The following is a 27022-nucleotide window of genomic DNA, read 5'->3' on the forward strand; positions in this document are numbered from 1 at the left end:
CTTTATCGAATATAAGATAGTTGTAGTTTTGTGGATTGGTTTCTGTGTCCTCTATTCTGTACCATTGGTCCACCTGCCTGTTTTGGTACCAGTACCATGCTGTTTTTGTTACTATTGCTCTGTAGTATAGTTTGAAGTCTGGTATAGCTATACCGCCTGATTCACACTTCCTGCTTAGCATTGTTTTTGCTATTCTGGGTCTTTTATTTTTCCATATGAATTTCATGATTGCTTTCTCTATTTCTACAAGAAATGCCGTTGGGATTTTGATTGGCATTGCATTAAACCTATAGAGAACTTTTGGTAATATCGCCATTTTGATGATGTTACTTCTACCTATCCATGAACAGGGTATATTTTTCCATCTTCTAAGATCTTCTTCTATTTCTCTCTTTAGGGTTCTGTAGTTTTCATTGTATAAGTCTTTCACCTCTTTTGTTAGGTTGATTCCCAAGTATTTTATTTTTTTTGAGGATATTGTGAATGGGGTGGTTGTCCTCATTTCCATTTCAGAGGATTTGTCGCTGATATACAGGAATGCCTTTGATTTATGCGTGTTGATTTTATAGCCTGCCACTTTGCTGAATTCATTTATTAGCTCTAATAGTTTCTTTGTAGACCCTTTTGGGTCTGCTAGGTATAGAATCATGTCATCTGCAAATAGTGATAATTTGAGTTCTTCTTTTCCTATTTTTATGCCTTTAATTTCTTTCGTCTGTCTAATTGCTCTGGCCAGTGATTCGAGAACTATGTTGAACAGAAGTGGTGAGAGAGGGCATCCCTGTCTTGTTCCAGATTTTAGAGGGAATGCCTTCAGTTTTTCTCCATTCAGAATGATGCTAGCCTGAGGCTTGGCATAGATTGCTTTTACAATATTGAGGTATGTTCCTGTTATCCCTATTTTTTCTAGAGTTTTGAACATAAAGGGATGCTGTACTTTGTCGAATGCTTTTTCCTCATCTATCGAGATGATCATATGGTTCTTATTTTTAAGCCTATTGATGTGGTGAATAACATTTATTGATTTCCGTATATTGAACCAGCCTTGCATCCCAGGGATAAATCCTACCTGATCATGGTGCACAATTTTTTTGATATGTTTTTGTATCCGGTTCGCCAGAAGTTTATTGAGGATTTTTGCATCTAGGTTCATTAGAGATATTGGTCTGTAGTTTTCTTTCTTTGAAGTGTCTTTGTCTGGTTTAGGAATCAGGGTGATGTTGGCCTCATAGAATGAATTTGGAAGTTCTCCCTCTTTTTCTATTTCCTGAAATAGCTTGAAAAGTATTGGTATTAGTTCCTCTTTAAAGGTTTTGTAAAACTCTGCTGTATACCCATCCGGTCCTGGACTTTTCTTAGTTGGTAGTCTTTTGATGGTATCTTCTATTTCCTCAATTGATATTGGTCTGTTTAGGTTGTCAATATCCTCCTGACTCAATCTGGGCAAATCATATGACTTAAGAAATTTATCGATGCCTTCACTATCTTCTATTTTATTGGAGTATAAGGATTCAAAATAATTTCTGATAATCTTCTGTATTTCTGAAGTGTCTGTTGTGATATTGCCTTTTTCATCCCGTATGCTGGTAATTTGAGTTCTCTCTCTTCTTCTCTTTGTTAGCGTGGCTAAGGGTCTGTCAATTTTATTTATTTTTTCAAAGAACCAACTTTTAGTTTTGTCAATTTTTTCAATTGTTTCTTTCGTTTCGATTTCATTAATTTCAGCTCTGATTTTAATTATTTCTTGTCTTCTACTTCTTTTGCTGTTGTTTTGCTCTTCTTTTTCTAGGATTTTGAGTTGAAGTATTAGATCATTTATTTGTTGGTTTTTTCTTTTTTTAAGGAATGAACTCCAAGCAATAAATTTTCCTCTTAGAACTGCTTTCAATGTGTCCCATAGATTCCGATATGTTGTGTCTGTGTTTTCATTTATCTCTAAGAATTTTTTAATTTCCTCCTTGATGTCTTCTATAACCCATTGATCATTCAGTAACCTATTGTTCATTCTCCAAGTGATGCATGATTTTTCCTTACTTCTTTTATCGTTGATTTTCAATTTCATTCCATTATGATCAGATAATATGCATGGTATTATCTCTACTCCTTTATATTGTCTAAGAGTTGCCCTGTGACATAATATATGATCTATTTTTGAGAAGGATCCATGTGCTGCTGAGAAAAAAGTGTAACTGCTTGATGTTGGGTGGTATATTCTATATATGTCAATTAAGTCTAGGTTATTAATTGTGTTATTGAGCTCTATAGTTTCCTTATTCAACTTCTGTTTGGAAGATCTGTCCAGTGGTGAGAGAGGTGTGTTGAAGTCTCCCATGATTATTGTATGGTGGTCTATTAGACTCTTGAACTTGAGAAGAGTTTGTTTGATGAACATAGCTGCACCATTGTTTGGGGCATATATATTTATGATTGTTATGTCTTGTTGGTGTATGGTTCCCTTGAGAAGTATGTAGTGTCCCTCTTCATCCCTTTTGATTAACTTTGACTTGAAATCTATTTTATTTGAAATGAGTATGGACACTCCTGCTTGTTTCCGAAGTCCATATGAGTGATATGATTTTTCCCAACCTTTCACCTTCAGTCTATGTATGTCTTTTCCTATCAAATGCGTCTCCTGAAGGCAGCATATTGTTGGGTCTTGTTTAGTGATCCATTCTGCTAGCCTGTGTCTCTTAATTGGTGAGTTTAAGCCATTAACATTTAGAGTTATTATTGAGATATGGGTTGTTCTTCCAGCCATATTTGTTTATTTATGTTACTAAACATGGTTTGTTTTCCTCTTTGATTATTCCCCCCTACCTTTACTGTACTACCTCCCGCTGTTGGTTTTCATTGATATTTTCCATTTCCTCTTCCTGTAATATTTTGCCGAGGATGTTTTGAAGAGATGGTTTTCTAGCTGCAAATTCTTTTAACTTTTGTTTATCATGGAAGGTTTTAATTTCATCTTCCATCCTGAAGCTTAATTTCGCGGGATACACAATTCTTGGTTGGAACCCCTTTTCTTTCAGTGTTTGAAATATGTTATTCCAGGATCTTCTAGCTTTCAGAGTCTGTGTTGAAAGATCAGCTGTTATCCTGATTGGTTTACCCCTAAATGTAATCTGCTTCCTTTCTCTTGTAGCTTTTAAAATTCTCTCCTTATTCTGTATGTTGGGCATCTTCATTATAATGTGTCTAGGTGTGGATCTCTTATGATTTTGCACATTCGGCGTCCTGTAGGCTTCTAGGATTTGGGATTCTGTCTCATTCTTCAAGTCTGGGAAGTTTTCTCGTATTATTTCGTTGAATAGATTGCTCATTCCTTTGGTTTGGACCTCAATACCTTCCTGTATCCCCATGACCCTTAAGTTGGGTCTCTTTATGTTATCCCATATTTCTTGAATGTTCTGCTCATGGTTTCTTAACAGCTTTGCTGAGCTGTCTATGTTCTTCTCCAGTTGAAATACTTTGTCTTCATTGTCTGATGTTCTATCTTCTAAGTGTTCTACTCTGCTGGTAGTATTCTCAATTGAGTTTTTAAGTTGGTTTATTGTTTCCTGCATTTCCAGGATTTCTGTTTGTTTGTTTTTTATAACCTCTATCTCCCTGTATAATTGATCTTTTGCTTCTTGGATTTGTTTATGTAATTTATTGTCGAAGTGTTCGAAGTGGTCTTTCATTGTCTGATTTTGCTGTCTAATGTCTTCCTTGAGACTCCAGATCATCTGAAGCATGTATATCCTGAATTCTTTATCTGACATTCCATCTGCTGCAGATATTACCTCTTCTAAAGTTGAGTTGACCTGCATTGCTTGTGGTCCTTTCTTTCCTTGTCTTTTCATACTGATCGCGTTTCTTTCTGCTTGGTGAAACTGTTGTGTTATTGATTTTTCCCCCTATATATTTATATTGCTCTTGTATAGCTGCAAAGTCTCCCTCGCAGGCTTTGGCGGTGGTTCTGCCCCTCCTCCAATTGAGGCAATGTGCCTACCACGCTGGGAGGCCGCTGTGCCTGTACTTTCGATGGGCCTGTTCTTTCGGTGGTCACAGGTCCGCCTACCTTGCAGGCGTGAGCAGCAGCTTTGCCCCTCCGCTGGCCACTAGGCCTGTTCTGTCTGTTGGTTGCAGGTCTGTCTACCTAAAAGGCGCTGGTGGCGGCTCTGCCCCTCCCCCAACCGGGGCGATGTATCTGGCGGGCCACTGGGCCTGTTTTGTCAGTGGTCACGGTTCCGCCTACCTTGCACGTGCGTGGAGCAGCTGTGTCCCTCCGAGAGTTGCTGGGCCTAACCTGCCGGTGGGTGGCAAGTGCGCCTACCTTGCAGGCCCGGGGGTAGCTCTGCCGCTCCGCGGGTTGCTGGGCCTGATATGCTGGTGAGACGCAGGTTTGCCTACCTTGCAGGCGCCTGGCGGCTCTGCCCTTCCCCCAACCGGGGCGGGGCGATGTGTCTGGCCGTCCTCTGAGCCTGTTCTGTTGGTGGTCAGGGTACTGCCTACCTAGCAGGCTCGTGGGGCAGCTGTGCCCCTCCGCAGTTTGTTGGGCCTGACCTGCTGGTGTGTGGCAAGTGCGCCTTCCTTGCAGGCCCGGGGGTGGCTCTGCCGCTCCGCGGTTGCTGGGCCTGATCTGTTGGTGAGTCGCAGGTCTGTGTAACTTGCAGGCGCCCGGCGGCTCTGCCCCTCCCCCAACCGGGGCGGGGCGATGTGTCTGGCCAGCCTCTGGGCCTGTTCTGTCGGTGGTCAGGGTTCTGCCTACCTAGCAGGCTCGTGGGGCAGCTGTGCCCCTCCACAGTTTGTTGGGCCTGACCTGCCGGTGGTTGGCAAATGCCCCTACCTTGCAGGCCCGGGGGTGGCTCTGCCGCTCCGCGGTTGCTGGGTCTGATCAGCTGGTGATTCGCAGGTCTGCGTAACTTGCAGGCTCCTGGCGGCTCTGCCCCTCCCCCAACCTGAGCGATGTGTCTGGCAGTCCACTGGGCCTGTTTTGGCGGTGGTCACAGTTCTGCCTACCTTGCACACGCGTGGAGCAGCTGTTTCATTAGTGCCTGGGCACACTCTCCTTGTTTGCCTCCCTCAGGCCCTTAGTTTGTAGAGCTTGGGGCTGAGCACCCCCAGCAAACTTGCTTACCTTCTGGTAGCCACGCCCCCGTATCTGATGCAAGAGACCTCAGTTGTCAGCACTGGTGGGAGCGGTAGCCGTGAGTCCCACGCCAAGGCGAGTCGGTGCAAGAGACCTCAGTTGTCAGCACTGGTGGGAGCGGTAGCTGGGAGTCCTGTGCCAGCACCGCGGCGGCTCCCACCGGCTCCTGCGCCGCTGTTGCGGCTCCCGCCGGTTCCGGCCGGCTCCCGTGCTGCTGCCCCGGCTGCCGCCGGCTCCCTCGCCGCAGCCCCAGCTCCCGCCGGCTCCCTCGCCGCAGCCGCGGCTCCCGTGCCGCCCTCGGTCTGGCTATTGCGCTCACAGGAGAGCTGGGAGGGGCCCTTAAGTTTTCCCTGCTGATCTATCTGAATACATTCTTTAAAGATAGAAAGTCACCGAATAAATAACCTAACATTACATCTCAAAGCCCTAGAAAAGGAAGACCAAATCAGGAAATAATTAAAATAAAAGCCCAAAATCAATAAAATTAAAACCAAAAATTCAAAAAATAGATGAAACTAAAATTTTGTTCTTTGAATAAGTAAATAAGTTGATAAACCCTTAGCTAAACTAATGAAGAAAAAAAGAGAGAAAACTCAAATCACTAAAATTTGTGATGAAAAAGGAAGTATATGGACATTATTGAAATACAGATGATAATCAGAAACTACTTTGAAAAATCTATATTTCAATAAAATAGAAAATATTGAAGACATTGACAAATTTTTAGAGACATATGACCTACCCAATGAAACAGCAAGACATAGAAAATTTAAGCAGATTAACTTCAAGCAATTAAATTGAAGATGCCATCAAAAGCCTACCAACTAAGAAAAGACCAGGGCCAAACAGATTTTCAGCTAATCTTTACAAAATCTTCAAAGAAGAACTTAAACCAATACTCCTCAAATTATTCCATGAAACAGAAAAGGAGAGAACTCTTCCAAACTCATTCTATTATGAAGGTAGTATCACCCTGATACCAAAACCAGACAATGACACATCAAAAAAAGAAGGTTTTAGAATATCCCTGATGAATATAGATGCAAAAATTCTCAGTAAAATTCTGGCAAATCACATACAAAAACATATTAAAAAGATAGTGCACCATAATCAAGTGGGATTCAGGGTTGCATGGTTGGTTCAACATATGGGAATAAATAAGTCACATCAACAGACCTAAAGACAAGAACCACATTATTATATCAATAGATGTAGAAAAAGCATTTGACAAAATTCAGCATCAATTCATGCTCAAAACCCTAGAAAAACTAGTGATTGTAGGAATGTACCTCAACATTATTAAAGCTGTATATACCAAACTGAAGTCCAGCATAATTCTAAATGGAGAAAAATTCTACAGATTAGAACAAGACAGGGATGCCCTCTTTCACCACTTCTATTCAACATATTCCTTGAAACCCTAGCCACAGCAACTAGACAAAAGGAAGAAATTAAAGATACAAATAGGAAAAGGGCACTTACACTATCACTATTCGCTGGTGACATGATTCTATATTTAGAAGACCCAAAAAATCCACCAACAGAAAACTTCTTGAACTCATAAATTAATTCAGCAAAGTAGCAGGATATGAAATTAACATCCATAAATGAACTGCATTCCTGTACATTAACAATAAATCAGCTGAAAGATAAATTAGGAAAACTACCCCATTCACAATAGCCTCAAACAAACAAACAAACAAACAAACAAACTTGGGAATCAATCTAACAAAAGAAGTGAAAGACCTCTACAATGAATACTACAGAACACTAAAGAAGGAAATTAAAGAAGACCTTAAAAGATGGAAAGATCTCCCATGTTCTTGGATAGGCAGCACATGTCAAAATTGGCTACACTACCAAAAGCACTATACAGATTTAATGTAATTCCTATAAAGGTTCTGAAGACATTCTTCATAGAAATATAAAAAGCAGTCATGAAGTTAAATTTAAAAAATTAAGAGACCCAAAATAGTAAAAGCAATCCTTAGTGAGAAAAGTCATGTAGGAGATATCATAATACTAGACCTTAAATTATACTATAGAGCTCTAGTAACAAAAAATGGCATGATACTGGCACAAAAATAGATATGAAGACCAATGGTACAGAATAGAAGACACAGAAACAAAGCAACATAAATTCAGTTATCTCATACTAAACAAAGTTTCCAAAACCATACACTAGAGAAAACATAGCCCTTTTAACATATGGTGCTGGGAAAACTGGAAATTCTTATGTAGTAATTGAAATTGAACCACTATATCTAACCCTGCACAAAAATCAACTCAAATTGGATCAAGAACCTATGCATTAGACCAAAGACCCTGCAACTACTAGAAGAAAAAGTAGGCCCAAATCTCTATAATGTCAGTTTAGGAGCTGAATTCCTCAATAGGACTCCTAAAGTGCACAGGTAAAACCAAGAAATAAAAGTAATTGTATCAAGCTGAAAATCTTCTTCACAGCAAAGGAAACATTCAAGAATGTGAAGACAGAGCCTACAGAATGGGAAAAATTCTTTACTACCAGCACCTCAGATAGGAGCATTAATCTCCAGGATATATAAAGAACTCAAAAAACTTAACACCAATCTCCCCCCCCCCCCCCCGCCAACAAATAACCCAATCAATAAACAGGCAAAGGAGGTAAACAGACATTTCACAGAAGAATAAATACAAATGCCCAACAATTAAAATAAAAAAATGTTCAACATCTCTAGCAATTAGAGAAATGCAAATTAAAACTACACTGGGATTCCATCTCACTCCAGTCAGAATGGCAATTAACAAGAATACAAGTAACAATAAATGTTGGCAGAGATGTGGGGAAAAAGGTAGGCTCATATATTGTTTGTGGGACTGCAAATTGGTGCAACTACTCTGGAAAGCAGTATGGAGATTCCTCAGAAAACTGTGAATGGAACTACCATTTGCAAGCTATCCCACTCCTAGGTTTATACCCAAAGGACTTAAAATCAGCATACTACAGGGATGCAACCACTTCAATGTTTATAGCAACTCAATTCACAAAAGCTAAACAATGGAACCAATTTAGGTACTCTTCAACAGATAAATGAATAAAGAAACTGTGGTATATGTACACAATGGAATATTACTCAGCATTAAAGAAGAATGAAATTATGGCATTTGCAGGTAAATGGATGGAGCTGGAAAACATCATGCTAAGCAAAGCCAAAACCAAAAAATCAAAGGCAGAATTTTCTCTCAGATAAGTGGAGGCTGATCCATAATGGAGGGGGCATGGGAAAAATAGAGGAACTTTGGATTGGGCAAAGGGGAGTTGGGAATGGGAAGGGGCATGGGGATAGGTAAGGTGGTGGAATGAGACTGACATCATTACCCTAGGTACATGTATGATTGTATAAATGGTGCAACTTTGCATTGTGTATAACCAGATAAATGAAAAGGTTTTCTCCATTTGTATATAATGAAACAAATTGCATTCTGCTGTCATGTATAATTAGAAAAAAAAATGTTGTGTTCTGATTAAGGTTCATATGCACATGTTAGTATAGTAATACATATGTACAGCATATATATTTCTCAAAATTTTATTAATAGTGATAATATTTGACACTGTTGGTTTAGAAGGATGGATACAAAGTTAAATGGATTATTGCAGTAAAGTGCTTAAATTGCATGTATAATTATAGACAGAACTAAATGAAAGCCCAGAGGATTACAATGAACTAAAAAATTAAGAAAGATAGTATATCTGAGCTTGATGTTAAAAGGAGTAGTTGGATTCACAAGTAAAAAAGTGCTTTGAGACAGGAAGAACATTATGTGCAAAGACAAAATTATTGTGGTATATACTTAGGTTTTTATGGGCTAAGGAGTAGAAAATTTACTTAGTCTGGGGCATAGAATATGAATATTTATGTAAACATATAAATGTCTTGGGGAAGTACATGGAAGTATACACATATGTTATATTAAGTGTCAGAAAGAAGAACAAAATTAAAGTATTTTGAGCCCTGAGGTTAAATTATATACTGGAGAACATGGGTTTGAATATTAAATTTAATTGATGTTAATTATGATCCTATAGCTAATACACACACATATGCACAAATTTATGCAAATGATATATAAATATAAGTATAAAACAACAGACACAAAGAAGCCACCAATTTTCAGGAAAATTGTCCAGGACCTGAACATCTGACTTTTGAGAGTCAGAAATAACATAATACTAGTTAATATTTACTTAGCATTTATAAATTTCCAGATATTGTTCTAAGGGCTATAGGTACGATTACCACCACCATCTTTACAGATAAAGAAATTAAGGCACAGGAGACAGTAAATAACTTGTCCAAATTCGTAGAGCCAGTAAGGGGTAAAGCTGAGATTCAGCTCCACTTAATTGGGCTCAAAACTCTAAAATTCTAGCTCTTATACATTATGCTAGTAACTTTCATGCTGATTTGATTGTGTCTCAGAAAAATAAACATATTTGTTGGGGCTGGGGATGTGGCTCAAGCGGTAGCGCGCTCGCTTGGCATGCGTGCGGCCCGGGTTCGATCCTCAGCACCACATACAAAGCAAAGATGTTGTGCCTGCTGATAACTAAAAAATAAATATTAAAATTCTCTCTCTCTCTCTCTCCCTCTCTCACTCTCTCTTTAAAAAAAAAAACAAACATATTTGTCATAGTGACCCAGTATATACATGTAGCTTTAGAAAACACATTCTTATGACATACGATGCCCACTGGTAGTTTCTGTTCTAGAACATTACAGCTCTAAAGTTAGACTTTATTTTAAAAATATCGGCTACCAGTCATTAAGTTGATTTCTCAGCACACTAATGACTTAACCTCTAATCCATATATCTAAATTACAAGTAGACATTCAACCTATGCTTGAATGGTATAGTGATAGGGACCAAATGGGGCATCATCTATCATTGTTGACAAGCTTGAATCCTGCCCCTTGCAACTTTATTCTTTCATTTAGTTTTATTTAGTTCTTTTTAAGCATAATAAACCTTCAAATATTTGTACAGAGCTATTATATCTCTTAGACTGTGTTCCTTTAATTGATCTTTAGATCTCCTCTCTAATTCTGAGTCTCTAAAGTTCTTTGCACAGGCCTTTCTCTACATTCTTTATGAAGACAGAGTACGGCATTTACATCTAAATTTGGTTATTACTGAAAATAATTCTGAAATTATTGTAAAAAATTTTATTGACTTTGTAACAGTTATAGCAAACTTTTATTTTTGTCTTTAGTCCTTTACATATGTGTTAAGTTTGGTGGGTTGGAGATTATTTATCCCAAGAACAGATACAGCGTATACTTAAAACTGTTTATGTATTATTTCATTCACATATGTGTGAATACCTAATAATTATTATAATACCTAATAATTATTATAATAGCCAATAGCTTGGTCTCTTCTTTTTTCTCCCCACCTACCGCTGATTTTCTTGTCAATATTGAGGATTGAACCCAGGGGAGCTTTATCACTGAACTCCATCCCCTGCCCATTTTAATATTTTGAGAGACAGTCTTACTAAATTGCATAGGGTCTCGCTAAGTTGACAAGGCTGGCCTTGAACTTGTGATTCCTCTTGTTTCAGCATCCCAAGTTGCTGGGATTACAAGTGTGCAGCATTGTCTCTGCCTAATTCTGGCATTAGGGTAAGTAATAAAACTTACCCTGGTATCTCTGGCCAAATTTCTAGTGTCATATGAAAATTCTAAATGTGATAGTATCACTACCCAACTGTCTTTGTGGTTTTCTCAAAGAACAGCTGCCAAAACAGATACCTTCTTCCTTAGAATTGTAAAATGATTAAATATATATTTTTGTATTAATATTATATCAACACTAATATAATAAATATAAGGAATTCCTACCCATAGAAGATATAAAAATGTACAAAAGACAATAGATATTTCAAAAAAGCAAAGCAAAGCACACATAATTATATGAAAATGTTCAAAATGCTCAATTCATTTATACTTAGGGTAATGCAAATTAGCATAATTAGAAACTATTTTACATCCACATGATTAAAAACATTAGAAAGGGAGTCAGAGCTTTGGTGAGGACATAACAAAACAATTCAGATTACCTAGTAAAGGTGAAAACATACATACCCTAAGACCCAGCAACTTCAGCATCAGTAATGTTCAAAACTGTTCTTAGGGTCATTATTCATAAAAGCAAGAAATTAGAAGTAATCTAAATGTTTAATGATAGAATTAATTTTTTTTACATTCAGATATAGTAAATATGAAGGAAGTAGAGGTAAATTAATCAATCTGAAAAAAAATATTGATTGAAAAAAGAAAACCCCAGAAGAATAGAGATGACATGATTTCATTTATAAAATGCTTCAAAACTAGGTGAATATAAACAATATTTTTTTGGATACATTCATATGATGGTAAAATTATAAAGAAAAGCATGGAATAATTAACATAAAGTTCTGTATGGTGTCTGCTTCTGTGAGGAAGGAAAGGGAAGCAACTTTGAGAAGCATATGGAGTGATTTTTCTATTTCTGAAACTGAGCAGTAAATACAGGACTCTTGTTTTTAGTCCCTGTTCTTATAGATGATATACATAATTTTGTATGTAAGACATATTTCACAATTTTAAAAAATCAAATGAATAGCTTGAGAGTTTTCTTGCTCAACCTAACTTCTTTGGTCTTGGTTTATCAGTTCAGTTGATCAGGATGATTTTGAATCTTGTTTCCACCTCTGTTTCACTAATGACTTTGTTCTTTTGTGCCATCCACAAATTGAATAGATTGATGTGCTTTTTTTCCATGTATATTATGGAAAAATCTGTTGTTATTTGGGAGAGGTTTTAGAAAACAGTATATAGTAGCTAAGTGGTAAAGAACACAGACTTGTATTTCAAAGCAACTCAGAGCCCATGATTTAGACACTGTGAATAAAGCTCTTGTTCCTGAGTTGAAAAATTTATGGATAAGATGTTAACATTGTCATTAAATGGTGGTAGACATGCCCAGAGAATATTGTGGGGATTTGATCCCTTATGAATGCATGATGATAACTACTGGATAACAGAACAATGTTGGGATGGGGGTAATAGGAGGAAATATTATCATCATGTTAGAAGCCTTGGAACAAGTATACATAATGACCGTCCGGTAGAGAAATCCATGTCCCCTCTACAAAGAACCTATTTTATTTTACTATGATGTAAAAATTGGGTCATGAACATTTTCATCTTAAACTTTAGGTTAAATAAGCTTTTGTAATTAGTCAAAAAACAACACAAAACACAAGACTCTAGAGATAGAATGCTTTAATCCTGGGCCTCACTTATATTAGCTATGAAAATTATACAAGTTTGTTATCTCTATGTACCTCAGTTTTAATTTTATTTTTTATTAAATTTTTTGGTACTGGGGATTGAACCCAGCTATGTTTTACCATTGAGCTACATCCTCAGCCCTTTTTATTTTTTATTTTGATACAAGGTCTCAGGCTGTCCTAGAACTTGTGATCCTCCTGCTTCAATTTCCTGAGTTATTGGAATTATGGGCATACACCACTGTGCCTCTCAGTTTTAATTTTAAAACAAGGGTAATGATATTATTTACTTCACATTCTTATTGGGAGAATTAAACTTGTTTCCATTTGTAAAGTGCTTAGAATAGCACTTAGAATAGTGCTTCAAATGGACACAGAACAAATGCTATCTAATTTTTACACAATTTGTTTCTATGTTTCTGATCAAATTTCTGGTCTCATAAAAACTATTTATCCTAGGGTAAAAACACTGGAGCTACAATTTAGAATTCTAGTTCTCCTTTGAATTTTTTTTAAACTGAGTATAACCTACATAGAATAGTGCACAAATTATAAGTAAACAGATTCTATTCACAAACCCAGATCACGAGTACTGAAAAACTCCTTTTACCTATTTCCATTTTATTCCCCACCATAGGTTTACCTGCTTTTGATATAAATGGAATATAATTTCCATTTTTATTGTCCAATTTTCTTTTGTACAACAGTATGATGTGAAATTCATTTGTTATTTTTTTTAGCAATAGCTTATTCATTTTCACTGTGGTATGTCATTAAATGAATGCTTGAATTTCACTTAATTCATACTATGTAGTTGAAACAGATAATTCCCAGTTCTGATTATAAAGGTGCTAAGAAAGTTTTTGAACATGTCTTCTGGTTTCCACATGAATCAATCTCTCTCTGTCTCTTTAACACACACATATACAACTTATTGCTAGGTCATAGAGCATACACATATATTCAACTTTTGTAGATATGAGAATTTCCAGTTGATATACATCTTTATCAATCCTTGGTTTTGTGTCTTTCCAATTTTACCTATTCTGATGTAGTTGTATCTAATTTTTTAAATGTGCATTTTCCTAATGACTAGTGAGGTTCAGACTTTTGAATATGTTTATTGACCATTTGGATATTCTCCTTTATGAGAAACATATTCCAAACATATTCCATTTTTAATAGTGGGTTGATCTCTTTGATGTGTTACCTAGACTAGTTATTCAGTCAAACACTAATGTTGCTATTGCTCGGATAGTGCTTTGTAGATATTAAGTCCTATTAGTTATTTATGCAACTGTATTTTGTAGATATTATTGAAGTCTCATAACCAGTTTCCTTTAAGGATGGTAGATCAATCAAGATATTATAGGTGGTCTTGATTAAACCAATTAAAAGGATTTAAAATCAACTTTAAATAAGTCTTCCTTGAGAAAATAATTTTTTTTTTTCCCTGTGGAGAGTCATGTTAGCCATGCCTATAATTTGTAGCCTGCCTTACCAATTTTGGATTTACCTAGACAGGCCCTATATTAATATATACCAATATCTTGCAATAAATCTCTTTGTAGTTCTTTACTGACACTACTTTTCTAATTTAATTCTGGCTGATACAATTGAGTTGTCTTTTTCTTAATTCTTCTTTAATTGTAGTTCTTATTTATTGCAGTTCTGTTTAGGAGCTCTTTGTCAGTATTACACAATACAAATATTTTCTGCCACCCTGGGTGTGCCTTCTCAATCCTGCTGAAACTTTGAGATTGTACTACAGTTATAGATTAGCTTTAGGAGAACTGGCTTCTTTATAATATTGACTCTTCTAAGGCGTGAACATTTTGTAGGTTTTTATTTCTCTCAATAGTGTTTTATAGCCTTCCATGAAAGGAGCCAGGCAAAACTATTTATCCACATAGGTGTGTGTGTGTGTGTGTGTGTGTGTGTGTGTGTGTGTGTATAACTTTATTTATTTATTTTTATGTGGTGCTGAGGATCAAACCCAGTGCAGTGCCTCACCCATGCTAGGCAAGCACTCTACCACTGAGCTACAGCTTCAGTCTTCCATAGGTTTATATTTTTAAATGTTATTTAAAAAGTATCATTGTTCAATTTCTCAGGTCTTCCTATATTTATCAATTAGTTTAATTTATTTTCAATTCCCCATACCAATCCAATTACATATTTAGTATGGAATCTGTCTTATTTCTGGAGTAAAACATATTAATATTCATTTTTTCTGTCAGTGTCATCTTTCTATAAAATTTCTCTCAAATGATACCTTTTCTCCTTAAGTTTATTCTTTAGTCAAAAAAAGTTTCACAGTCTCTATTCTTTACAAAACTCACTCTTTTAATCATGTTCATATACTGTATCCAATCTCCTAATATTTAACTGATGAAACAGAGGCCATCCAAACTCAGTTCTTTCCTTAGCCACTCTAAATATCTCTAATTTGCCTTGTAGGCTAAAGTTTATCTCAAAGGAAAGAAATATGAAGAGTTGTAAAAAATGCTAGAGTAGAATCTCATAGGAAATTAGACACTGAATCAAGAATATTAAAAGAGGATTTGCTCTTAAAAGTTGAATCCATGAATTGTTTCTTCTATTTCTTTCATGCTTTTAACTTTTTTCCTGTTAAGATTATTGATCTATACTAATCCTTCCATAAAAATGTTGCATAATGTACTTATTCAAGTCACTGTCATAGACATTATTATTCATGGCTAAAACTGCTTTGGAAGAATGGCTTATATTAATTTAACCCTGTATCCTCACTGCTCATTCTGTATTAATTTTTTTTTCATTTGAAATTTTATATAGAGCATAGTAAAGAACAGATATTGAACAAACATAATTGAAGATCCCTGTGTATCAAGGTTGCCTTATGCTCTAATATGAATGGTGCTGTTTGGAGTTTTGCAATTTATAACCTGAACAATTACAATGCAATTGTGCTATTATAGACACTTGTTCTTCTTCCCTCCCTAGAGATAATTTCTATTCTAAATTTATGATTATCATTAATATGTCTGCTACAATTTTACTACCCATGGATATGTCTAAAAGCCACATAGTATCATTTTATGTATTTTATATTCTTATAAAAATTTATTAAAGTATTCTAACTCTACAATTTTCCTCTCATTTGGGATATTTATTCCTATTAATATGTAGTCTGGAAAAAACTAGTAGATGAATATTGGATGAAAAAGGAGAAATGGGGATATTGGATATTTGAGGAGAACAAGGGTTTGAAATAGCTATTGTAAAAGATGGAGAGTGAATTTACCAGAGAAATAGTCAGATTAATGGGTAAAGTTGATAATTAGGGGCTGATGAACATGAATCTACAGTGTAATCAATATACTTGGTACATTGTGTACATTCTCTCTGCTACTTAGAAGCAAGCTGAAAGTAGATTAAGTTTTTTTCTTGGAAGATGGAGCGTTGCCTGACTGGTGCAAAGGAGCAAGGAGTTTAAGATATTGGCAGAAGAATTATTAAAATGATGGACTATTAAATCTAAGCTAGATAAGTAGTAGAAAATAGCTAATGGAATGAAATACGAAAGCAGAGAAAATAATGAACTACAGATCTGTGTAGGAGTAAGAAGAGAAAGAATAAGAGACTGTAGTCATAGTAGATAATGTGAACGAGTTACTGATTATAAAAGTAGAGAAGTTATAGATCATGGTAAGGGACAAGATATCACAAAAAGGAGGAGAATTTATAGATGTTGGCAAGGTTCAGGATAGGGCAAGGGGAATGGGTAGTTGAGGCAGAATGTTATAGAATGTCATTTTTTTTAAGAGAGAGGGAGAGGGAGAGGGAGAGAGAGAGAGAGAGAGAGAGAATTTTTAATATTTATTTTTTAGTTTTCGGCAGACACAACATCTTTGTTTGTATGTGGTGCTGAGGATCGAACCCGGGCAGCACGCATGCCAGATGAGCGTGCTACTGCTTGAGCCACATCCCCAGCCCCTATAGAATGTCATTAGTAATGAAAAAGGATTGAGGAGGTCAACATGTTAAGATTGTTCATCCATATTTATGTTGAATTATCTAGTACGATGGCAAAAACTTTGCAATGGAAAGAAATACTGTGAACCAGATGTCATGGTTATCTTTAGGGAGGAAATTACTTGAGACATTGGAGGTGATTAGAGTTGAATGTCTTGGACCTCATGGGGATAGTTTTTTTCTAGAGGACTCTGGAAGATTTAATAAAGAGCAAGATATCCTCTGTAATTGTCAACTCTAGGCACATAAGAATGTGAAAACAGAAATGACCTGGCAAATAGGAGTGGGAAAATGAAAATGAGTAAATTCTCACTGAACTATAATTTGTTATTACCATAGAAGTAACTTAAAATGTTAGACATTTAGTTTTGAAAAAAAATCTTGAATGACTGCTAAGTATTTGGTTTTGTTAGAATTTTTAGATTTTCTCATTATTGTAGTAAGAAATATAGATATATACAACAGTTTGAATATTTTTACATCTATCAAAATGTGGCTAAAATTCTTTGTTTCCAGTGTTTCTTATATTCCTGAGAGAAGTACCTCCTTTCATTAAATATCAGGAAAATAGTATAGTTTCTCCAGAAAATACATATCCCATTCTTTTATCAGAGAACGAGGATTCTAGTAGGCTACCCTTTATTACATAAGCTATTTGGGAAACTAAGTTTCCAATTATTTTTTCTGATAGCTCAGAGTCTGATACATGATATATGTTTAGTAACTATATTTATTGTCTGGTTTTAGTAGAAAAAAGCACAGGTCTTAGAGCCATAGAAATCTGGATTAAAATGCCAATTCTGTTATTTATTAGTTCTTGCCATAGGGCATTTCTGTTTCCTTTTTTGCAAAATGGGATTTTAAAAAATGTTTATTTTTCAGGGTTACTATAAAGTTTAGTAAGATAATAAATTTAAAGTCCTTAATCCTGTAACTAAAAGAAAATAGAAATTAGAAATAGATATCTGTATGAGACTTTATTTTTGATGTATTAAAGTTATATTGTGAAATAACTGGGTTAAAAAAAACTCTAATGAGAGAAAAAAAATTTAAATTTAGATCTTTGTATACAAGCACTGAAGACTTTTATATTGCAGTCTTTGCATTTAATTTTCTATCTGGTAATGTGTTTGTGCCCGCCCAATTCACAGAAAAGTTGGGGTGCCTATGAATTGTCAGGCACTGTTAGGGCCTGGAGACACAGTGATGAAATACAGAAAAAGTTAATTTTCCCTAAAAGTTTATGGTCTAATTGAAGAAGACTTTGAATATTAAATTTTAAGTTAACTCTCTCTTTAATTATAATATTTATTTATACCTTTGGAAAAAGAAGTGTTGCTTTTCTGGTTTATTTTCTGGTTTTCTTTCTCTCTCTCCCTGCCCCCCCCCCCCCACCAGTCCTATTTCCTCATAAGCAACCAGTTCCTACTAGCAGGAAATATGGCTCTTAGTTCATTCCCTCAGAAGAGAAAAAGTAGCTCATGAGGAGTCAACCAGTTGCTATGGGCAATGACAGTCTATATAGAGGTAATTTTTTAAAAAAAACTTAAGGCAATGGTATCATTCTTTTCCTTCTGTGAAAGTCAATATTTGTAGCAGATAAATGCAGAGCTATCACACTTTTGAAAAGAAATGTAGGATTTGGTACATACTATTAGCATATAGCAGTCCAATTTAATAGTTTTAAAGAAAAATAAAGGATTTTGTTATATTACATTTTCTCAACTATTTATAATAATTTAAACAATTATATTCACTGTGCTTAACTTGACAGAAAATATGACTCCAATATTAATGACAGAATAATTTGGGAAAAGAATCAGATCCTATTTCTTATCTACTCTCTTTTAAATTAACAAGAGAAATCATGAAAAACATAAAACACTGGCAATACTTTCTAAGTTTACTTGAGCGTAGGTTGGGTCACTCTCTTAAAAGCTTCAGCTACTAGATCAAGTTAAAATATAAAGTAAGGTAAGTTATTTCTATAAGGCTAATTTATAATTGAATATCAACATTTAATCATAATGAAATGTACATTGTAGTGTATATTGCTATGCCTCAATAAGGAAAATTTCATATGAATTTAAAAAGTCGTACATTTTATCTATAAAAAGATATGAATTTATTCTTACCAGTGGCCCTCTCATTTTGGCTCAGAATGTTATTCCCTCTTTTCCACAAGGGAGCTGATTCTTCTTCAGTAGTTCTAAGAGTCACAGACTGAGGGCTTTCTTCACAAACAGGACTTCTTTGGGTGCAATATAATGTCCCATCTTGCTGGGTAACCATTTGAGTATCATTTGAATGATTTGTTTTTGCTAAAGTTTGACACTCAGAAGAATAATAAGATGGTAAAGATGTAATCACAGTGACCAGGTCAGAACGAGGATCTGAGAGTAGAGGACTACTTTCTTGATTCCACTGATTCAAATTGTGTTCTGCTGGAAGCATGCATTTTGAATTAAAACAGTTATACGTAATAATGTTTTGAGAATTTTCAGTTATGATTGATTGACACTTAGATACATGTATATTTTTACCACTTCTAATATTTGATATAGGTTTAGGAGGAGGATGAGGTATAATGAGTTTACCCTGAGTTTGTAGAAATGTGTTGGCTTTACTTGCAGACCGTGGTTGAATGACAGTGCCTTTTCTGTTGGTATACATAAAACTGGATTGGACTTTTGCAGATCCTGTTCTTCTGATTACTTTTGCTCCACTTCTATGTGGATTACCTTTTGGTGTTCTAGAATTACCATTACGCATAGTGATTTTATTTTCCTCTTTTTTGGCGGCCAGCCAGGCTTGTTTAGTAAAGTTATAACTTGAAGGTATAAAGCTGTTTAAAGGTGCATGGTCTGTTCCAGGACCTCCTAAAGCAGTGACATTTTCAGAGAGAGAGTCATCCTTGGACTTCTTTCTATTAGAATTTACAGCACAAGCAGGAACACTACTTAAACTATTGCCTGCACCACTTTTAATGTGGAGTTCTTGAGACCATGGTTGAGTCATTCTTGTTCTATTCTTTAGTGAATGACTGTCTTCAGTGTTGTTTTCTATGTCACCAGTTTCATCAAACCACCTCAATTTTTTGGTAATCTTTGGGATTTCTGCACTTTTTTCCTTTGTTAATTCAATACTATCTCTAATAGCTGCTGCTTTTTGATTTCTGAACTTAAAGCCTTGATTTATAATTAGTGCCTTAAAATAATCATGTTCGTATTTAGATTCCTTCTTTAAAATACTTTTAAGAAACCTCACACCATTTCGCTCATGAATGTTGTATTTTATTTTCTTATGCTCATCAAGTAAATCATAACTAGAAGCTACATTAGACAATGATGTTGATGATTCATACAGTTTTTGTTTTTTATCTTTTGAATCAGAATTTTGAGGTAAATAGGTGGCTTGAACATTGTCTGAAAATAAAGGCAACTCTTTGTTACAATTGAAATATTTTATTCTTTCATCTTTAACATTTTTTAATTCTTCTAACTTATCAGAACACTGCACTGGGTCAATTTCTTTTATGTGAATATTGTTCTTTGCTAAAGGCCTAGCTGATTGTGTATTAGATGGCAAGACTAAAGGTGTTGCTACTGGCATGAATGAAGCAGGAATTGAAGTACCTCTATTTTCTTGAGTTAATTTAGAGTATGTTTCTTGGTTGGAAAATGTAGCCACTTCCTGATTTAGAAAATCTGGAGCTGTCCAGGCTTTGCTGAATTTAAATGTTGGACTCTTAGTAACCAATGGCCTCTCTGTTTTAAGTGCTGCCAGAGTAGAGTCACTTGTCCTCATAGTGCTGGCTTCAGAGGTTTCTTCACTTTTTTTATCTAGTTCAACTATGGGTGGACTATATAAAAAGGCCACTGAATTATTATTAGCAGTACTTGTGACTCTTTGCACAGTTCTATTCAAAGTGGATGGATTTTGTTCTTTATTATTAAAAGCTTCCCACACAGGTAGAACATTAGATTTACTTAACATATCTGAGAAACATGTGACAGACTGAGTCTTTTGAGCATCTAAATTCGTAAGCCAATTATTGATATGCTGAGTTTTAGAGGCCAACAGTTTATCTTCATCAAAGCAGTTTATATTAGTTGATTGTAGATTTGCTAGTTTGAGGGAAACAGAATTCTGCTGGATTGATGTAGAAGGCTCCTTATTAAGTGTCAAGTATACTTCTTCATGCTGTCCAGCCTCAAGACTGTCTATACTTGAGAGTGTTTCAGAATTGGTTATACGATTAACTTCATCACAAAAGTTCTGAGAATAAAAAAAAAAAAGAAAATTTTAAATTGTGAAGGTAATGTCTCGCACTATTATTACTGAGTCCGGTTTTCATTGGCATGTGAAATAGAGCACAATTTAAACAGACCAATATCAAGTGAGGAAATAGAAGAAGCCATAAAAAGCTTAACAACCAAGAAAAGCCCAGGACCAGATGGATACACAGCGGGAGTTCTAAAAGAACTTTAAAGAAGAACTAATACCAATAATCTTCAATTTATTTCAGGAAACAGAAAAAGAGGCAGTAATTCCAAACTCATTCCATGAGGCCAATATCACCCTGATCCCAAAACCAGGCAAAGACACATCAAAGAAAGAAAATTTCAGACCAATATTTCTAATGAACATAGATGCAAAAATTCTCAATAAAATTCTGGCAAATTGAGCACAAAAATATATCAAAAAGATTGTGCACCATGATCAAGTGGGATTCATCCCAGAGATGCAAGGTTGGTTCAACATACGGAAATCCATAAATGTAATTCATCACATCAATAGACTTAAAGATAAGAATCGTCTGGTCATCTCAATAGACACAGAAAAAGCATTTGACAAAATACAGCACCCCCTTATGTTCAAAACACTGGAAAAACTAGGGATAACAGGAACATATCTCAACATTGTAAAGGCTATCTACACTAAGCCTCAGGCCAACATCATCCTAAACAAAGAAAAATTGAAGGCATTCCTTCTAAAAACTGGAACGAGACAGGGATGCCCTCTTTCACCACTTCTATTCAACATAGTTCTTGAAACAATGGACAGAGCAATTAGACAAAAGAAATCAAAGGGATATGTATAGGAAAAAAGAATTTAAATTAGCACTATTTGCTGATATGATTCTATACCTAGAAGGCCCAAAAAACCTCCACCAGAAAACTTCTAAAACTAGTAAATGAATTCAGCAAAGTAGCAGGATGTAAAATCAACACCCATAAATCAAAGGCATTTCTGTATATCAGTGACAAAGTCTCTCAGAAGGAAATGAGGAAAAATTACCCCATTCACAATAACCTCAAAAAAAAAAAAAAAGATACTTGGGAATCAAAGAAAGAGGTGAATGATCTCTATATTGAAAACTACAAAACCCTAAAGAGAGAAATCAAAGTATGTCCATAAAAAATATAAGGGTATAAGTAATCTATATTTCTGAAGTAGTCCTCAATGTAAAACAATAGTAAGATAACAAAGATTTATAATCTGCTTGCCTTAATTTCAACTCCTAAGGTAATTATTTAATTACTCTAGTCACAATTATAGTTTAAAAGGTCTCATAAGGGAAGTGAAATCCTACAAAACAGTTATTTACAAATTGCATTCTTTTTCTGAAACCCTTACTGGACTTGAATGAGGCTTCTTGACCTTAATATGAACTTCCTGTTGGCAGGGGATACATGCTTTTTATAAAAGTTAATCTTGTGGTCTATAGTAAAGTTTTTAACTCTGGCTGCATCTTAGATGTTACATAAGGAATTGTCTATTCAGGTTCTTGGCCCATTTATTGATTGGGTTATTTGTTTTTTTGGTGCTTAGCTTTTTGAGTTCTTTATATACCCTAGAGATTAGTGCTCTATCTGATGTGTGAGGGGTAAAGATTTGCTCCCAATATGTAGCTCTCTATTGACCTCACAGATTGTTTCTTTTGGTGAGAAGAAACTTTTTAGTTTGAGTCCATTCCATTTATTGATTCTTGATTTTAATTCTTGTGCCAAAGGAGTCTTATTAAGGAAGTTGGGGCCTAATCCCACATGATGGAGATTAGGGATTCTTTTTCTTCTATTAGACGCAGGGTCTCTGGTTTTATTCCTAAGTCCTTGATCCATTTTGAGTTGAGTTTTGTGCATGGTGAGAGACAGGGGTCTCATTTCATTTTGTTGCATATGGATTTCCAGTTTTCCCAGCACCATTTATTGAAGATGCTTTATTTTCTCTAGTGCATGTTTTTGGCACCTTTGTCTAATATGAGTTAATTATAATTTTGTGGGTTAGTCTCTGTGTCCTCTATATATCAATCAAGAAATATATGAAAAAATGTTTATCATCACTAGCAATTAGAGAAATGCAAATCAAAACTACTCTAAGATTTCATCTCACTCCAGTCAGAGTGGCAGCTATTATGAATACAAACAACAGTAAGTGTTGGAGAGGATACACTGCTGGTGGGGCTGCAAATTGGTGCAGCCAATATGGAAAGCAGTATGGAGATTCCTTGGAAATGTGGGAATGGAACCACCATTTGACCCAGCTTCTCCTTGGTCTATACCCAAAACAGCATACTACTGGGACACAGTCACATCAATGTTTATAGCAGCACAATTCACAATAGCTAAATTGTGGAACCAACCTAGATACTCTTCAATAGATGAATGGATACAAAAATGTGGCATATATACAATGGAATATTACTCAGCAATAAAAGAGAATAAAATCATGGCATTTGCAGGTAAATAGATGGAGTTAGAGAAGATAATGCTAAGTGAAGTTAGTCAATCCCAAAAAAACAAATGCTGAATGTTTTCTCTGATATAAGGAGGCTGATTCATAGTGGAGTAGGGAGGGGGAGCATTGGAGGAATAGACAAATGCTAGATAGGGCAGAGGGGTGGGAGGAGAAGGGAGGGAGATAGGGTTAGAAATGATGGTGGAATATGATGGACATTATTGTCCAAAGTACATGTAGAAAGACACAAATTGGTTGAATATACTTTGTATACAACCAGAAATATGAAAAATATAAAAAATTGCATTCTGCTGTCATATATAAATAAAAAAATAAAAAAAGAAGTCCCATCTTGGTAAAAAAAATTCTATTCCTAGGTCCTGTTAATTTAATATATGTATGGGGGTGCTGAGGTTGTGGCTCAGTGGTAGAGCACTTGCCTAGCATATGTGAGGCACTGGGTTAAATTCTCAGCATCACATATAAATAAAGGTCCATTGACAACTAAAAAAAATATTTAAAAAAATACTTGTATGGGTTCATCCATTGGTATTATTCTTATTTTAAAATTTCTTAGGTAACTATAATATGGGTTTAGGGTCATGAACTATTGACTTTGTAAAATGATTCCTTTTTGGAGATGTAGGACAATAATTTTCATAAATTCCAGCTATTTCACTAAAATTTCACTATTTCACTAAAATTTCCAGGGAATTTATCAATCTTTACTTAAAATTTTATGATTACTTAATAATATGTTAAATGTTTAAAAGTATATCTTATTTTTCACATATATCCAGAATGCATTAATCTGTATTGGATATATAGCAATAAATTTTAAGATGCTAAATTATAAATCTAGTAAAAAAAACTGAATGAATTAAAAAGAAAAGTAGTGTATCTTAAGATTACAAATTTCATAAAATTTAGATATTCTGCTATGAAACAAAAATAATTTTTTGTAGCCCAGAAAGTAAACCAAGAAATCAAGGAAATAAATTATGGGATAAAATATTTTAGTTTATATAGTTAATTCTTTTTGATATATTAAATTTATATATATAATTTATATATATATAATTTAAAATTAGATTAAATATTATTCATAAAAGTTTTATATTACTAGTGTTTATCCCTTGTACATTATATGTTTGGCATACTTTGTGTACTGATAGTCACTCAACCAAATCAGAAGAATAAAACAAAGGACAGCTACTTCACTGTTTGGTTTTGGAATTAAATTAATAACAGTAAGGAAACTAAGCTTGGATGGCTTCCTGTGAGACTGAATCCAGTGAGATACAGAAGTCTGGACTGATGGAACTGTGCTATCTAGGCCTCTAAGATTTCTGTTTGCATTAAGTCTGTGATATTCTTATCTCCAAAAGCACCTCTAAAGGTGTCTGGCAAATTTCTTTTGTTTTTGTTTCTTTTTGGTATCAGGGATTGAACCCAAGGGCACTTTACCATTGAGCCACATGGCCAGCCTCTTTTTTATATTTTATTTATTTATTTATTTATTTATTTTTAGAATTATTAAATAATTTATTTATTTTATTTTATTATTTTTTTTAAATTAATTTTTATTGTAGGTTGTTCAAAACATTACATAGTTCTTGATATATAATATTTCACACTTTGATTCAAGTGGGCTATGAGCTCCCATTTTATATTTTATTTAGAGACAGGATCTTGCTGAGTTGCTTAGGGCCTCCCTAACTTGCTGAGGCTGGCTTTGAACTCAAATCCTCTTGCCTCAGCCTATGGAGCTGCTGGGATTACAAGCATGCACCCTGAGGTGTCTGGAAAATTTACGATTTCATAAACTGCACATTTTTTCCTACCATTGAAAAATGAAACATTTATCAGCTTTTCAAGTTTTGTTCATAAGTTATACTAGTTGTCCTCTTGTCTTTGTTCTCCTGCATGTAAACATATCTATTTTTCCTCTGGGTTAATTTGATTTTGATGTGCCTTTGTTTGGTATGTATATGTGTTTGAGTGTGTGTATGTGTGTTTGTATGTAGACTTCTTGGAGTTTGTTGAGTTTCTTGAATCTGTGGATTTATAATTTCATTAAATTTGAAATTCCTCATTGTGGAATTTTAATTATTGTTTTTACTGTTGAATGTTGTTTTACCAGCCACTAATGCCATTAATTTTTTCTAATCTTTTTTTCTCCCAATGCTTCAGTTTGGATAATTTCTATTGACTGCTATGTCTTCAAGTCTGAGGATTTTTTTTTCTGTAATAACTGAATTGTTAAGTCTATTCAGTGAAATTTTCAATTCAGATATATTTGATTCTTTAAAAATATATTTCTTTATTATATTTATTGTATTTGAATTCTTTGAATATATTTATAAAATGATTTTGTTTATTAATTCCATTATCTCTGCCATTTCTGTGCCTGATTATATCCACTAACTTTCTTCTACTTTATGTGTCATATTAACCTGCTTCTTCACATGTCTAGTAAATTCTGATTGAATTGACATTATGAGCATTATGCTATTGCATGTATACATTTTAAAGTCTTCTTTAAGAGTGTTAAGGTCTTTTTTTTGACAGGCAGCTGGGTTACTTGTTGGGTTTTTTGAGGTTTAGTTAGACTGTCTAGGTTAAAAGCCCATATCATCATAAAGTTTAGTTAATTCTTTTTTTTTAAAGATATTATCCTGTACTGCCTATTATCAAGTATCTAAAAACAGTTGTTTCATATATTTTATTCATAATTATGATTGTTTACAGCAGGAAGACATATTATCATCACCAGCAGAAATCTCCTGTTTTGTATTCTTAGCCTTGGCCACTATTGATTAATTGTTGGATAAATCAGGCCAATTTAATCTTGATATTGATCTATTAAGATTCTCATAGGGGCTGGGGATGTGGCTCAAGTGGTAGCGCGCTCGCCTGGCATGCGTGCGGCCCGGGTTCGATTCTCAGCACCACGTACAAACAAAGATGTTGTGTCCGCCGATAACTAAAAAATAAATATTAAAAAATTCTCTCTCTCTCTCTCCTCCTCTCTCACTCTCTCTTTAAAAAAAAAAAAAGATTCTCATAAATGTGTGTAATTCTTCATGAAAGATAAAGTACATGGGGTTGGGAATGTAGCTCAGAGGTAGAGCACCTGTCCTGTATGCATGAGACCTTCAGAGTTCAATCCTCAGTGCCACAAAAGTCAATAAAAAATAAAGTTCAGGAACATTTTGTAAAAATTAGATGGAATCTACATTCATTTATAAAATATGTAACCAAGTAAATGTCTTACTAGGGCTTAGACTAGAAACATCATTTCTAGATAATTCTGCCATATTTCACATAATCTTGAAAAATAGAGATACATTGTACTTTCAAATAGCTTGTTTGCTTGCTTGCTTATTTATTTATTTATTTATGTATTTATTTATTTATACATACTGGGAATGGAACTTACGGCACTCTACCACTGCGATACATCCCCAGCACTTTTTATTTTTATTTTGAGATAGGTTTTGCTAAATTGCCTAGGCTGGCCTTGAACTTCAGATCCTCCTGCCTCAGCCTCCCAAGTCTCTTGAGATTATTAAGACATGCCACCGTGCCTGACCCATAAAGCATGTCTTTTGAAATAGGAGGTGGCAAAAAAGAAAAGAAGTGGAAGAGAGAAAAATGAGGAAGAGGTGAGGAAAAATTTAAAAAGCTTTCTCTTCTAGCATTTGTGTTGCATTCTTGCTGATTCATCCACACTTTCTTTCATGGAGTACTCTTAGCTAATGGCATACATTTCTTTAGTGGAGAAATGAAAAGTGGGACCAAAATATTAC

The 27022-nt window shown here is 35.0% G+C and overlaps 1 protein-coding gene and 1 pseudogene across 1 annotated transcript in view; one reads left to right on the plus strand and one right to left on the minus strand.

Annotated features, from left to right (window-relative positions):
- Positions 1 to 27022, minus strand: part of Cep126 (centrosomal protein 126) — a 101818-nt gene that overhangs the window by 35276 nt on the left and 39520 nt on the right. The window contains exon 6 of the mRNA XM_076841923.2: positions 18605 to 20747. Within this exon, the coding sequence (XP_076698038.2) occupies positions 18605 to 20747 (2143 nt within the window). The remainder of the gene's footprint in view (positions 1 to 18604; positions 20748 to 27022) is intronic.
- LOC143392095 (small nuclear ribonucleoprotein G pseudogene) lies at positions 12092 to 12290 on the plus strand (annotated as a pseudogene).

The sequence above is a fragment of the Callospermophilus lateralis genome, chromosome 2 (genome assembly GCF_048772815.1).
Source record: "Callospermophilus lateralis isolate mCalLat2 chromosome 2, mCalLat2.hap1, whole genome shotgun sequence".
Taxonomy (NCBI): domain Eukaryota; kingdom Metazoa; phylum Chordata; class Mammalia; order Rodentia; family Sciuridae; genus Callospermophilus; species Callospermophilus lateralis.